At 44.3% G+C, this 15,356-nt stretch overlaps 1 protein-coding gene across 1 annotated transcript in view; it reads left to right on the top strand.

Moving 5' to 3' along the window:
• Window positions 1–12,899: 12,899 nt before the first annotated feature.
• LOC119311145 (GTPase-activating protein gyp1-like) overlaps window positions 12,900–15,356 on the top strand; it is a 4,347-nt gene continuing 1,890 nt past the window's right edge. Inside the window, exons 1-7 of the mRNA XM_037586775.1 lie at window positions 12,900–13,264; window positions 13,352–13,512; window positions 13,812–13,944; window positions 14,023–14,206; window positions 14,730–14,800; window positions 14,893–15,030; window positions 15,118–15,209. Of these exons, the coding sequence (XP_037442672.1) occupies window positions 13,430–13,512; window positions 13,812–13,944; window positions 14,023–14,206; window positions 14,730–14,800; window positions 14,893–15,030; window positions 15,118–15,209 (701 nt within the window). The 5' untranslated portion in view covers window positions 12,900–13,264; window positions 13,352–13,429. The remainder of the gene's footprint in view (window positions 13,265–13,351; window positions 13,513–13,811; window positions 13,945–14,022; window positions 14,207–14,729; window positions 14,801–14,892; window positions 15,031–15,117; window positions 15,210–15,356) is intronic.

Genomic DNA, 15,356 nt, shown 5'->3' with positions numbered 1-15,356 from the left:
GAGTTGAAAAGCTGAAACGCGTTAAAAAGTATGAACCAATTGCTCGGCTCGTCATCGGTGTTGTACATGATGGGAGTATTTTGTGTAATGGAAATGAAGCATGGCCTAACTATATGATTTTGTAGGGATAAGCTTTCTTTGGCTATGTTATTTTAATAGGACATGATTATCTGTTAGTATGCTTTGAAGCATTATTATTTTTATGTTTTATAAGCTTTTATCTTGAGTCATTTGGATCTGAACATTCATGCCACATTAAAGAAAATTACATTGAGTACTATGCTAGGTAGCATTCCACATCAAAATTTTCTTTTTTATCATTTACCTACTCGAGGACGAGCAGGAAATAAGCTTGGGGATGCTTGATACGTCTCCAACGTATCTATAATTTTTGATTGTTCCATGCTATTATATTACCTGTTTTGGGTGTTTATGGGCTTTATTCTACACATTTATATCATTTTTGGGACTAACCTACTAACCGGAGGCCCAACCTGTATTGCTGTTTTTTTTGCCTATTTCAGTATTTCGAAGAAAAGGAATATCAAACGGAGTCCAAACGGAATGAAACCTTCGGGAGCGTGATTTTTGGAACGAACATGACCCAGAGGACTTGGAGTGCAAGTCAAGAAACAACCGGAGCCTCTACGAGATAGGAGGGCGTGCCCCCTCCTTATAGGGCGCGCCCCCTGTCTCGTGGGCCCCTCGGGCGTCCACCGGCGTACTTCTTCCTCCTATATAAGCCTACGTACCCCGAAAACATCTAGGAGGCACCCAAAACACAATTTCCACCACCGTAACCTTCTGTATCCGCGAGATCCCATCTTGGAGCCGTCGCTGGTGTTCTGCCGGAGGGGAATCCACCATGGAGGGCTTCTACATCAACATCCTTGCCCCTCCTATGAGTTGTGAGTAGTTTACCACAGACCTACGGGTCCATAGTTATTAGCTAGATGGCTTCTTCTCTCTTTTTGGATCTCAATACAATGTTCTCCCCCTCTCTTGTGGACATCTATTCGATGTAATCTCTTTTTGCGGTGTGTTTGTCGAGATCGGATGAATTGTGGGTTTATGATCAGATTTATCTATGGATAATAATTGAATCTTCTCTGAATTCTTTTATATGATTGAGTTATCTTTGCAAGTCTCTTCGAATTATCGGTTTGGTTTGGCCTACTAGATTGATCTTTCTTGCCATGGGAGACATGCTTAGCTTTGGGTTCAATCTTGCGGTGTTCTTACCCAGTGACAGAAAGGGTTGCAAGACACGTATTGTATTGTTGCCATCGAGGATAAAAAGATGGGGTTTATATCATATTGCTTGAGTTTATCCCTCTACATAATGTCATCTTGCTTAATGCGTTACTCTGTTCTTATGAACTTAATACTCTAGATGCATGCTGGATAGTGGTCGATGTGTGGAGTAATAGTAGTAGATGCAGGCAGGAGTCGGTCTACTTGTTATGGACGTGATGCCTATATACATGATCATGCCTAGATAACGTCATAATTATTCGCTTTTCTATCAATTGCTCGACAATAATTTATTCACCCACCGTAATACTTATGCTCTTGAGAGAAGCCTCTAGTGAAACCCATGGCCCCCAGGTCTATCTCTTATCATATTTGCTCCCAATCTACTTTTATTTGCATCTTTATTTTCTGCATCTATATTATAAAATACCAAAAATATATTTATCTTATCATACTATCTCTATCAGATCTCACTTTCACAATTGGCCGTGAATGGATTGACAACCCCTTTGTCGCGTTGGTTGCGAGTTCTTTATTTGTTTGTGTAGGTTCGTGGGACTTGTTGAGAAGCCTCCTACTGGATTGATACCTTGGTTCTCAAAAATTGAGGGAAATACTTACGCTACTATTGTTGCATCACCCTCTCCTCTTCGAGGAAAACCAACGCAAGCTCAAGACGTAGCAAAGATCTACCGCTAGTGAGGCAAGTCCTTCGTGGGCGACGGCCATGGTGGGATAGACAAGGTTGCTTCTTTGTGGACCCTTCTTGGGTGGAGCCCTCCATGGACTCGCGCAGCCGTTACCCTTCATGGGTTTAAGTCTCCATCAATATGGATGTACGATAGCACCACCTATCGGAACCATGGCTCAAAAATCACCGTCTCTCCAAATTGCGTTTGAATTCTCCAAACCCTTCCCTTTACAATCTTGCAAGTTGCATGCTTTATTTTCCGCTGCTCATATACTCTTTGCATGCTTGCTTGAATTGTGTTAAGATTGCTTGACTTGTGCTAAATTTGCTAAAATCTGCCAAAGACTAAAATTGGGAAAAGGTTAATTTTTTATTTGGTTAAGTAGTCTAATCACCCCCCCCCCTCTAGACATACTTCAAGATCCTACAAGTGGTATTAGAGCTTTGGTATCCATTTGCTTTGATTTCCATAGCTTTTGGTGGTCATAGCCTTGGTTTCACAACCTAGGAGAGTATGGCGTCTAGCGAGGGAAACTACCACCGTAGAGGTCCTTACTTTGATGGTACAAATTTTGCTAGTTGGATGCATAAGATGAAAATGCATATTCTCGGACATAACCCCGCCGTTTGGGCTATTGTGTGTATTGGCTTGCAAGGTGAATTCTTTGATGGGAGAGAACCGAACCGTGAAGCTAGCGCGGATGAGTTAAAGATGCTGCGATACAACGCTCACGCTTGTGATATCCTCTTCAACGGATTGTGCCCCGAAGAATTCAACAAAATCAGCCGTCTTGAGAATGCAAAGGAAATTTGGGACACTTTGATTGATATGCACGAAGGTACCGACTCCGTCAAGGAATCCAAATTGGATGTGCTTCAAAGTCAACTTGACAAGTTCAAGATGAAGGATGGTGAAGGCATTGCTGAAATGTACTCTAGGCTTGCTCTCATCACAAATGAGATTGCCGGCTTAGGAAGTGAAGAGATGACTGACAAATTCATCATTAAGAAGATCCTAAGAGCTTTGGATGGAAAATATGATACTGTGTGCACATTGATCCAAATGATGCCCAATTACAAGAATCTCAAGCCAACGGAGGTCATTGGAAGAATTGTTGCTCATGAGATGTCACTCAAGGATAAGGAGGAGCTGCACAACAAGTCAAGTGGTGCATACAAAGCCTCATGTGAAGCTCCCACATCATCAATTGAGAAACAAACCTTCAATGAAGAACTGAGCCTAATGGTGAAGAACTTCAACAAATTCTACAAGAGTGGAAGCAAGGAAAGAAGTTCCAAGTCAAGGTCCTACAATGACAAAATATCTTCCAGTAGAGAGCGAAATTGCTATAACTGTGGAAGACCTAGACACTATTCCAATGAGTGTACAGCTCCCTACAAAAGAAGAGAAGAATCACCTAAGAGGAGAAGTAGAAGAGAAGAATTACCGCCAAGAGAGAGAAGGAGTAGAGATGATTGTTATGAACGAAGAACATCCCGGAGAAGCAAGGATTCAGAAAGGGAGGACAAGTCATCAAGGCGCTACACAAAACGAAGACATCAAGCTCATGTTGGTGAATGGGTATCCGGGTCCGACTCTGAACATCACTCCGAGAGAAGCTATCACTCCGACTTTGAACATACTCAAGATGAAGGTGTTGCCGGTCTAGCACTTGTGTCACCCACGACATATTTGATTCACCAAATGAAGGACTTGGAAGATGCTTCATGGCTAAAGGCCCAAAGGTAACACACCCCGAGTATGTTGATTTCAATAGTGATGAAGATGACTTTCTAGGTGATGATGATTTACTTATTGACAACTCTAGTGATGAATACTATGATGAAATGTCAATTAATCATGCTAATCAAGATAAAACGAATGACGATGATAAGGAGAAAATTGAGCTCCTAACTAAAGAACTAAACACTCTTAAGTTAGCTCATGAAACTATCTTAGGGGATCATCGAGAACTTTTAAGGACTCATGAGAAATTACGCTTTGAAAAGCTCAACCTTGAGTAAGAGCATGAGTTCTTAAAGGCAATCAATGATGATCTTCACAATAAAAGTTCTTCTTACATTGCCAAGAGTTTACTCTTATCTACTTACATGCCTCAAGTCAAGTCTAGTAACAAGAACAAGAAGGATTCTTCCTCTAGTAGTAACAATAATCATGCTAAATCCAATGTTGTTGCTTCTAGTAGTTCTCTTGATTCCACTAATGATTCTCTTAGCCGAGTTACACTTGAGCAAGAAAATAGTTTATTGAAGGGAATTATAGAGAAAGGTGTTTACAAGAGCCTTGCCGGGAGTAAGCAATTCGAGGAAATTGTACGCAAGCAAGGAAGGCACAGGAAGAACCAAGGTGTTGGTTTTGAACGAAAGTTCAATGCCAATGGAGTTGAGTGGGAAGAAGATCAATACCCCAAAACGAAGTTTGTTCCTCAACAAGAGAAGTATGATCCTACTTCCTTCAAAGGGACACAAGCTCAAGATGATCTTCCACCACAAGACCACAAGCAAAAAGGCAAGGGTGAGCTTCAAGAGGAGATTGACGCATTTGAAGAAGCTCCCAGGGCCTTGGCCAAGTGGGTTCCCAAGACTAAGTCAAGTTCTACTTCATCAAGTACAACTACAACTCCAAGGATTCCCATCAACATGGTGTGGATCCCAAAGAAGAAGAACTAGAGAGTTCTTGAGGGTGACTCCGCCAACATTCTTCACTCACATCATTTTGGCAAGGACAAGTGCAATCAACTTTCACATCTTGCACTAGTTCAAGGAGTCACAAACCCTCTTGTTGGTAAGACAAGGGACAAGGTAACCTAATGCTTTCATAGACATCATCTTGTGTGAGCATCACTCTATGTCTATGGATATCCTTGTTTGTTCCTTGTGGGACTAACCCGTGTAGGTATTGAAAATGCAACTCACTCCAAAGGATTGCTCCAAAAGATCTACATCAACATTGAGCATCCACATCTTCAACACCTACATGAAGTCATCATCGACAAAACCCAAGGTTAGTTCATCCCTCTAAGGGGGGATCTCACATCTAGGGGGATCTTTACTCTAAGAATTGAGCTAAAGCAACTCTAATGGTGTGAACACATCAATGCTTTATGTAAAAGTGGTAACCCCACTTGAGCTTAAATGATGAGTATGACCTATGATCAAATGTTCTCATTTGACTCCTAAGTCAATATACTCATAGATAGATGACCTAGTCATCGCCAATTGCTTGATAGATGCTAGAATTGGTTGTGCATGCTCTGCCACATATTTCATTTGTCATTTTATTGTGTGAGCATGTTGGTTGCATATTTTACTCATTCGAGGACATCCACTGGTAGATTTGCTTGTTTGGCTTCTTTTTCTTTTGGCCAAGTGGATGACAAGAATGCCTAAGAACCTTCTAGCTATGCATGCTTTTCTTGTCTCAAACTCTATTCATGCTACATCACAAAATTTGATCAAGTCAGATTCGAACCACTCTGTGTGAGGAGCACTCGGAGTCCCCGATTCGTCATGGACTTAAACTTCCAAAACTTCTTTGTGTGTTTCGGTCTGACCGATTCTTCCATTTCGGTCATGCCGAGAACACTAAGTCGATCTCGGTTTTCAATCTTGGTGCAACTGATTTGAACATTTCGGTCTCACCGAGTTGCAGTAACTGCCTGCAGTAATGCACCTCGGTGCCACCGAGTTGTTCCACTCGGTCACACCGTCAGGGTCGGGCTATATATACCCACGGGCAAAATTTTGGAAATTTTCTCTGAACACTTTCGCCCGCGCTCAGCCCACTCTGCCTCCAGGGTCTCCGGATCATCCTCCTCGTCGCCAGCCGCCTCCCGCCGCTGGTCTCCGCTGTCGTCAATGGGAATCAACACCGTTGTTGCCGCCGTAGCAAGTCCATCGCCGAGCTAGGGTATGGACTTGATCGCTGTGCTATCCCTATCTGATTCCTAGCACATTGTGTTCGCCATGAATCTTGCCACGATTGAAACTATCTCATCTAGTCAAAACAATCCGTAGATGGATTGAAAATTTAGGGTTAGGTTTCCGCCGAAACCATCTCGGACCCACCGAGTTGTAGAAATCGGTTCCACCGATTTGGCCAAGGCCATTGCACATGTAATTCTCGGTCTGACCGAGAATTGCAAATCGGTGAGACCGAATTCAGAACTTTGTGAAACCCTAGCAGTCTCGGTGCCACCAAACTGTGACTCGGTCTGACCGAGTTCACTAGTTTAGGTTCCTAGAGCTGCTTCGGTATCACCGAGTTTACAAATCGGTTGATCCGAAATGCTTTCTATGGAAAACTAAAACTAAGTTTTTAATTCAAATCTTTTGCAAAAACCTCTGTATTTTTGTGATGCTCATCCCCTCTATCTCAACTATATCTATTCACAGGGTCAACAGTCAGTGTTTGCAACATGTCTGATCAGAGTGACAGCCAGAATAGGGAAGAGGAGCAGGTTCCTATGAGTGAGGGCACTAGTCCCTCTAGTTCCTCAGCTGATGGCAGCAGGACCACCCCAAGCAACTTACCCAAAGCTACCACCAGGAACAGGAAGAAGAAAACTTCAGACTCAGAGGATGAAGACTATGTGGCAGAAGAGGATGAAGCCACATCCAGGAAAGTGCTCAGGAAGGAATATGACACTGCTGCAGCCACCAAGCTAGGACTGAATAGGAAAGTCCCTGCCAAGAGGACTCCTATGCTGAAAGTCAGAGCATCAACTCAGGAAACTAAGAGATCAGAACCCAAGGAGCCAGAGGTGATTGAAAAGAAGAGGAAGGAAAGGGTCAAGAAGACCACGGCCAGGGTTGTTGGAAAGCCTTCCATGATGGAAGAGGAGGAAGAAGAAGCTGCTGCACCAGCTCCCAAAGCCCAAAGAAGCACCTAAGGCTGCTTCCAAGCCCAATACTGCACCAAAGAGGAGTACCAGGAACATCCCAACTGCTGAAAAGAACAAGGCCCCAGTGCCTGAAGTTGTTGCTGAAGAGGAAGAAGATGAAGAGCATGTTCTGAGAAAGTTGAAGTCTAAAATTCCAGATCATAACGATGCTCATCCTGTTGCTGAGAACATGAAGCTGAGAAAGGATGCAGGACTCAGATAGTGGAGGTTGACTGATCCTTATGCAGTCAGGAGGAGAACTGCTATGGACTACAGGTTCCATACAAAGGAACAACAGGATTTCTATGAGATAGTGCTGCTGGACAAGAAACCAATAGTCTGTGACATGAGATGGGTGGACTGGAAATACATCAAGGAAAATGAAGAACTCTATCCTGGTGTGCATGACAGTTTCAAGGGTTGTGGAGTGGATGACTTTGTTGGGCAGAAGCTCACAAAGTGGAATGATGAGCTAATAATGCAATTCTACTCCACAACACACTTTTATCCAGATGGCAGGATAGTATGGATGTCTAAAGGTACAAGGTACCAGTCTACTATTGAAGAATGGGCCAATCTGATCAATGGACCAAAGGAGAAAGAGGATGACTTGGATGTCTATGCCAAGAAGAAGATGGATCACAACACTATGGCACACATGTACAAGGAGATCCCAGATGCTGCTGTTGAAACACACAAGTTTGGATCTGTACATTTCCTTCTTTCAGGACTGCCAACCATCAACTGGATCCTCAGGCACACACTTTTACCCAAGTCAGGTGATCATAACATGATCAGAGGCCATGCTATAAATCTGCTACACTTGTTTGATGTGCCTCAAAAGTTCAAGGTCATAAGCCTCATTGTTGAAACTATCTAGAGGACAGCTGCAGACCAGAAGAGAAAGTTGTGGGTATGTCCCACAGATCTAGGAGCTGATTAACTCCAAGATGGGCACTGGCACATGCTTGTTGGACAAGGATCACATGCCTATCTATCCAGATTTTGAGGACAACCAAGTGGTTATGGATGAAGATGAACCATCTTCTGTGTAAGCACAAACAAAGAAGGAGAAGGCAAGGACTGAGAAGGCTGCCAAGATGCCAACAATTGATGAGGCATCTGAGTACTTCCTGAAGAGCAAGCAAGATCAACTCGGCTACTTGATAGCATCCACTTTAAGGATTGAGAAAGGGTTGGCCATCCTGACTCAAAACCAAGAGAGCCTGGAGAGGATCATGGAGCAGAAGTTCTATGACTTGGATGTGAAGGTATCTGAGATCCAGTCTGTTGTTGAGCAACTCCAGGATGACATGCATGAGAGGAAGGACAAGACAACCACTGAGGCATTTGCTAGAGTGCCTAGAGCTCGGAGATCAGCTGCAGTGCCTGTGACAGACACAAGAGCAACTTCATCTGCACCTGCTACAACTTCAGTGCCACTAGCTCCAGCATCTACTCCACCAGCTCCAACTTCATCAACTGATGCCTTCGTCCTTGGAGTCATATCTACACCACCACATCAAGACCAAGCCTGAGAGATGACATAGTACTATGCATTTTCTACGAACTTTTTGGTAACTTTTTGCCAAAGGGGGAGAAAATGTATAAGATCATAGGCTTTGAGAGAGAGAGTTTGCTTTTGTTCTCTCTTGTTTTTTTGTGGTTGAACTTTGTTTGTTTTCGCTTGTTTGAGATACTTTATTGTCTGTGTGATACTATGATGATCATGTGTTTGATCATACGCTACATTAATGCTTGTTGGATGACATTATCCTTTTATTTCTATATGATCATTCACTTTGCTTGGTGACGAGTGCATGTATTTTGATTATTATCATTTTGAGCGCTCCACCAAGATGTATGTGACATGGGAGAGTAACTCATGAACCTAACTCTATGTGCATTTGCAGTCCAAAGCAAATCTTAAACTATGCACAAACTTAGGGGGAGCTCTCACATTTCACATACTTCTCAAAGCGACAATGTTTTTCAATCTTATTATCATTTGTCGAAGCTTTGATCTATATGTTGTCATCAATTACCAAAAAGGGGGAGGTTGAAAGTGCAACTATCCCTAGGTGGTTTTGGTAATTCCTAACAACATATAGCTCATTGAGCTAATACTATTCCAAGATAAATATTTCAGGAAAGCTCAATGAATGGCATGGCATGGATGAGAAAAGTGGACCCCTCAAAATGCTTAGGATAAAAGGATTGGCTCAAGCCTCAAGCTCAAGACTCTACATTTTATATTTTAGTGATCCAAGATCACATTGAGTCTATAGGAAAAGCCAATACTATCAAGGAGGGATGAGGTGTTGCTTAATGGGGTTCTTGCTTCATAGTGCTTAGTGATATGCTCCAAAACCCTCAATTGCTTTCCCACATCCACATATGACCTAAACCTAAAGTCCAACTCGGCCCCACCGATTCTTTTTATCCGGCACCACCGAGTTCAGATGTCATAGCCACTGCCACAAACTCTAGGCAAATCGGTCTTACCGATAGGGATCTCATCGAGATGGAATTGTAATCTCTCTGTTTCCCTTCGTAATGTTTTGGTACCACCGAGATGAGCGATCGTTCCCACCGAGATTGCAATGTAAACTCTCTGTTTCCCTTTCGTAACATTTCGGTCCCACCGAGTTTATCTGACCAACTCTGTGGTTAGCTTATTACCAAAATCGGTCTCACCGAGTTTGTGTAATCGGTCTCACCGAGATTACGTTATGCCCTAACCCTAACCATATCGGTCCTACCGAGTTGCATGTCGGTCCCACAGAAAACCCTAACGATCACTAGGTTTACTGAATCAGTCAGACCGAATTTCTCAATTCGGTCCCACCGAGATTGGTAAATTGTGTGTAATGATTAGATTTTTTTGTGGAGGCTATATATACCCCTCCACCTCCTCTTCATTCGTGGAGAGAGCCATCAGAACAAACCTACACTTCCAACTTACCATTTCTGAGAGAGAACCACCTACTCATGTGTTGAGACCAAGATATTCCATTCCTACCATATGAATCTTGATCTCTAGCCTTACCCAAGTTGCTTTCCACTCAAATCTTCTTTCCACCAAATACGAATCCTATGTGACAGAGTTGAGTGTTGGGGAGACTATCATTTGAAGCACAAGAGCAAGGAGTTCATCATCAACACACCATTTGTTACTTCTTGGAGAGTGGTGTCTCCTAGATTGGCTAGGTGTCACTTGCGAGCCTCCAACAAGATTGTGAAGTTGAACCAAGGAGTTTGTAAGGGCAAGGAGATCGCCTACTTCGTGAAGATCTACCGCTAGTGAGGCAAGTCCTTCGTGGGCGACGACCATGGTGGGATAGACAAGGTTGCTTCTTCGTGGACCCTTCTTGGGTGGAGCCCTCCGTGGACTCGCACATCTGTTACCCTTCGTGGGTTGAAGTCTCCATCAACATGGATGTACGATAGCACCACCTATCGGAACCACGGCTCAGAAATCACCATGTCTCCAAATTGCGTTTGAATTCTCCAAACCCTTCCCTTTACATTCTTGCAAGTTGCATGCTTTATTTTTCGCTGCTCATATACTCTTTGCATGCTTGCTTGAATTGTGTTAAGATTGCTTGACTTGTGCTAAATTTGCTAAAATCTGCCAAAGACTAAAATTGGGCAAAGGTTAAGTTTTTATTTGGTCAAGTAGTCTAATCACCCCCCCCTCTAGACATACTTCAAGATCCTACATGAACCATGTACATGTATGCTCCTGCTTTCATGGATAGTCCGGTATGTTGTGTGCTATGCTTATTGTCAATGCGTTCTACAATTGTAGGACATGACCACGCAGACCCAAGATCTTAGTCAGGCCCTTGTCCTGTCCGACAACTAGTTTGATCCATCATTTGTCGAGGACTCGCAGCCTATGTCCAAGATGGCACCTGATTCAGAGGTGTTCGCATCTGATTCCCTCTATGTGCCAGTAGTGCTCGTTGAGCCAACTCCTGTTGCTGCTGCTGCTGCTGCCGCTGCACTCAAGGTAGCACCAGCAAAGGCAAAGAAGGATGATAGGTCGAACAACATGAAGTGGCAGTCGTTCATGTCCATGTTTGTACTGAACAAGATGTGTGAGCTCATCTTTAGTGGAGTTAGGACTGACAAGGGCTTCAAGGAGGTGCACTTGAACACTGTTGCGAAGCAGGTGTTCGAGTTCTGTGGGCAGGAGGTGTCTGCCACCCAAGTGTACAACCACCTGAGGGAGTGGAGATGTCGATGGATCCAAGTGTCCAAGATGAGAGACCTTAGCGGCGCCTCATGGGATGAGAACACTTGCTCCATAGTTCTAGAGGCAGAGCACTACGCCGGCCATGTCGCGGTTAGCTCATAGCCCTCTTCCTTTTCATACTGTCCACCATTACCTACTCATAATCGCAAATAACAACACTCGTGTTTCATTCTTAGGACCACCCAAGGGACGCTGAGTTCCTCAACACACCCATACAGAACTACCGCCAGATGCACCACATCTTCTCCTTCGGGCTAGCAACCGGGAAGCATGCCATGGGCTCGAGGGAGCCTCGTGGTTCTCCCATGCCATACTTTCCTGGGACCCCGTCCTTGATGGCCCTTACAAGCCCTTCGTGAAGCCCTTCGACAAGCCATTTGACCCCGTACATGATAGGAAGAGGAAGAAAGGAGGCTTGATGGAGGAGGAGATCAATGTCTTTTGCAGCATGGCTGAGGCGGTGAAGGAGGTGGCAGTAACCATCAGGGAGTGCAAGCCCCTCGACGTCCACCCTGACCTATATGACGCTGTCATGACCCAGGGTGGTTTCAGCGATGAGGCTCTCATGACAACTCTTAGCCACCTGCTTGACAACAAGGCCCAGGGTGTTGGGTTCGTTGCTATGGCAGACGCTCACAGGGTGTTGTGGCTTAGGAGCTGGCTGGGCAAGCACTACTACTAGAGTAGTGCTGTCTGTGAGCGTGCATGATCCCCGATGGCGACGGCGGTGGCGATGACGACGACGATGACGATGACGACGACGATGATGACGTACATTTTGTGTAGCTAGGGCTGAAAAACAATTTGATGGTCTGTATATTTTGGTGATGTGGTATATACTAACCCATCATGCTGATGGTGAACTTGCGGTGGTAGGACGACACCCTCTTTTGGATGTGGTGGTAGGTTAACACCAAGGTAGTGCTAGGTTGAACTTGCTATGCCGTATGATCATGCATTTTACTTCTTCTCTTATGCTTCTTTGTTGTTTGTGTGCTACTTTTCTTGCTACTTGTATGCTCCATTGATTTGCTGCTTCAACTCTTGCTCTTGTGCATTGCTAGGGCAAGTGGTATGACGTGTTCATCGGTAAGGCTATAGGGGTTTATAGTTCATGGGAAGAAGTCAGTGCACAAGTGGCATCGTATAGCAACAACAACCATAAAGGATAGACATGCAGCAGAACAAGCTTACTTTGACTGGGTGCGAAAGCACGAAAGCAGCAGTGTTTGACAGTGGCAAGATTGGAGGTGTCAAAGTGAAAGGTGCTAAGGTGGATCGTCAGTTTGGGCTGAAGCTGAAGAACTTCATCATCTTCGCCCAGTTCATCATCATTGTTGTGATGTGGCGTTGGTGTGCTAGGTGTGATCATTGCGGGTAAGCTCATCAACTAGGATACAAGATAAGCACAACATGTACACCATATACAACCAAACGCCGTGTTCATCTGCCGCTTGAGCCAGTACAGACAACCAAACAAAGTGCACTTGTGTATTACCTAATGCAGGAACACTAGATGCAGTCAACCAAAAACTTACAGATGACGTATTAGGGACTGTTTTTGCTTAATCAGACTGGATTGAGAAGTGTATGCGATGCAAGAACGGTTCACAACGGCAACCAAACACGCCCTATGTTTTTTTCCCCACAAATCCCTTTGTTACCGAGACCTCCGATACGCTACAGTGACACAGCACCACGGCAGAACGCCGCCCGTCCATTAGGCCAGGTGTCGTCCATCCAGCCGTTCGTGCGGGCGTGCCACCTCACCCGTCGTCGTCTCCCACCTCTCGTCTCCTCGCCCAGCGATCCCCACTCCCACCTCTCTCCTCAGATCCCCATTCCCGTCCAAGAAAAAAAAAACTTATACTGCGCCGCCTCCTCCCCGGCCGCCTCCCCGCGCCGCCGCTGCGCTATCCGCGTGACCTCCTCTACCCGTCTCCCCGCCCGGTGCTGTTCACTGATTTCGGCGATCCGCATTGCGGGTAGGGTTGGGTTGGAGTGGCCGGCCGATCCGCGGCCCCGAAGCTCCGTCGCACGGTTCTTGGGGCTCGCGTCCGCGAGCGCTGGAACCCGCCGGCGACCTGCTGCCCCGGACTTCCTGCTGCGCTGCCGCACCGGGCACGCGGCGATCGCCACTGGTTGCGCTTCGAGGTACGTGGCCCTAAGCTGCTTGGTGCGTGGATGCTCCGGCACGTATAGATGTGGATACCTCGGGGAATGAGAAGCGAGTGCATGCAGGGCCGAATCGGGGGCTAGGCAGCAAGATCCAGCGAAGAGCAACTCCTGATCGGCCGCTCTCCACCGCCACTCCCGGCGATGAGCAGCGGCGGTGGCGGCGGCGGAGGAAGCCCCAACAACTCGGAATGGCGCTTCAACCAGACACTCCGCAACGTGCAAGGGTCAGTCCCTGAGTGGGTGCAGTCAATATTACACGCCTCACAGAGGAGTATCATGATTTAACAGTTAGGAATATAGAGTTTGATATATTAAATTGAATATATCAGTATTTCATCCTTTTGGAGTACATTTTTAGTTTAAACATCGATGGCTTCTGCCCACTTACATAGTGTTCCTGTCTAAATTTGACTCCATGATCATGGTTAGAGATACCAGTTACTATTTGCTAGTATTGCGAAGTCTGTCTGCTTGTAACCTTACAGAAAGAGCTTGTTGCTATTTTTACCCAATTCTTTGTCAGAATGCTCAAAGGACGAAGCTTTCCTGGGAAGGTTATGCTAACCCGAAGATCTGAGCCTATTTCACCTCCTGAATACTCCCCACGCTCTGAGAATGATCGCTATGAATATGAACAAAATGGAGGCTCACAGGAGGTAGGGTGTCATTTCTCAGCATTGCTTTGCGACATATGAACGGTCCAGATTATAACTGATGATACTCTACCTGTTCAGGTAGAAGGGCAAGCATCTGGAAACACAACTGACAACATTAGTTCTAAGAAACCAATTTCACCATCGACAAGTAGCGTCAATTCATTACCAGATGCCCAAGGTTTAGTTTCCGGGGCTAGAGCAACAGATTCCGCAAGGATTACCAAATTCACAAATGAACTCTCTAGGCCAGCTGTTATATTAGGTATGCTCACTTTCGACATAGGATTGATTCAATGAGTTATTATGCATGCAGGAATTTGAATTTTGAAATCAGCATTGAAGTTATTTTTTGGTTTGGAAATATATTATTTATATCTAGCTTGTATTTGATCATTTTGATTGCAATCCAAATGGAAAAGAATGCAAATTTTACCTTTAGTGACAATCTAAATGTGGTGAGTTGTTTCCAGTGACAGCTATTTTTCTCATTTGTGGTGATGTTCTTAGTTTTAAAATTTAACCATGGAAAATTGGTTGTAACAATACTGAGCCAGTAATAAATTTGAATTTTATACTTACTGAACTTGTGGCATTATTTTTTTAGAGAAAATCAGTTTATTAATCCTGTACTGGTTAAAGGGCACCATATATTTCTAGTTTCAGGTTTTATTCTGATTGGATTTTACGGTAGTTGTATACTTATGCAATACTATTGTTTTGCTGTTTAATTTTCATAGCTTGTCCAGAATTCAGTTGTCATCCACTGTTCTTGCTTGATTATGTAGATAAATTGCGCGAATTATCTTGGAGTGGCGTGCCACCTTATATGCGACCTAACATATGGAGGCTTCTTTTGGTGAGTAGACATATAACATGTTTATTGTGAGATAATGTGACTTCTTTTTAGCGTGGTGTTTCAGTATTGAATTTAATATCAGTTGGCTACAGGGATATGCACCACCTAATGCGGATAGAAGAGAAGGTGTTTTAACGAGAAAAAGACTTGAGTATGTAGAATGTGTTTCTCAATACTATGATATTCCGGATACTGAACGCTCAGATGAAGAGATTACCATGCTTCGCCAGGTAACGTTTCAGGCCTGAATTCGCATCACCAGGTCTTCCCCATTTTTCATAGAATACATCAATATTTACTCACCCACTGTCTTGTAGATTGCTGTTGATTGCCCAAGAACTGTGCCGGATGTTACATTTTTCCAGGATCCTCAGATTCAGAAATCTTTGGAGCGCATTTTATATACCTGGTGAGGCACTGCAGTTGGTTGATTGACTTGATTCATCAATAAATATACACCTAATATTTTTTTTAAACTTGTATTCTGATTGGTTCTGCTGGAAGTACTAGCTTTTGTTTACCTCAATAGTTAGGCATTGCACTGCTTGATGCATTC

The sequence above is a fragment of the Triticum dicoccoides genome, chromosome 5B (genome assembly GCF_002162155.2).
Source record: "Triticum dicoccoides isolate Atlit2015 ecotype Zavitan chromosome 5B, WEW_v2.0, whole genome shotgun sequence".
NCBI lineage: Eukaryota > Viridiplantae > Streptophyta > Magnoliopsida > Poales > Poaceae > Triticum > Triticum dicoccoides.
Note: the sequence above shows the minus strand (reverse complement) of the source record. Positions and strands in the feature narration are given on the sequence as shown.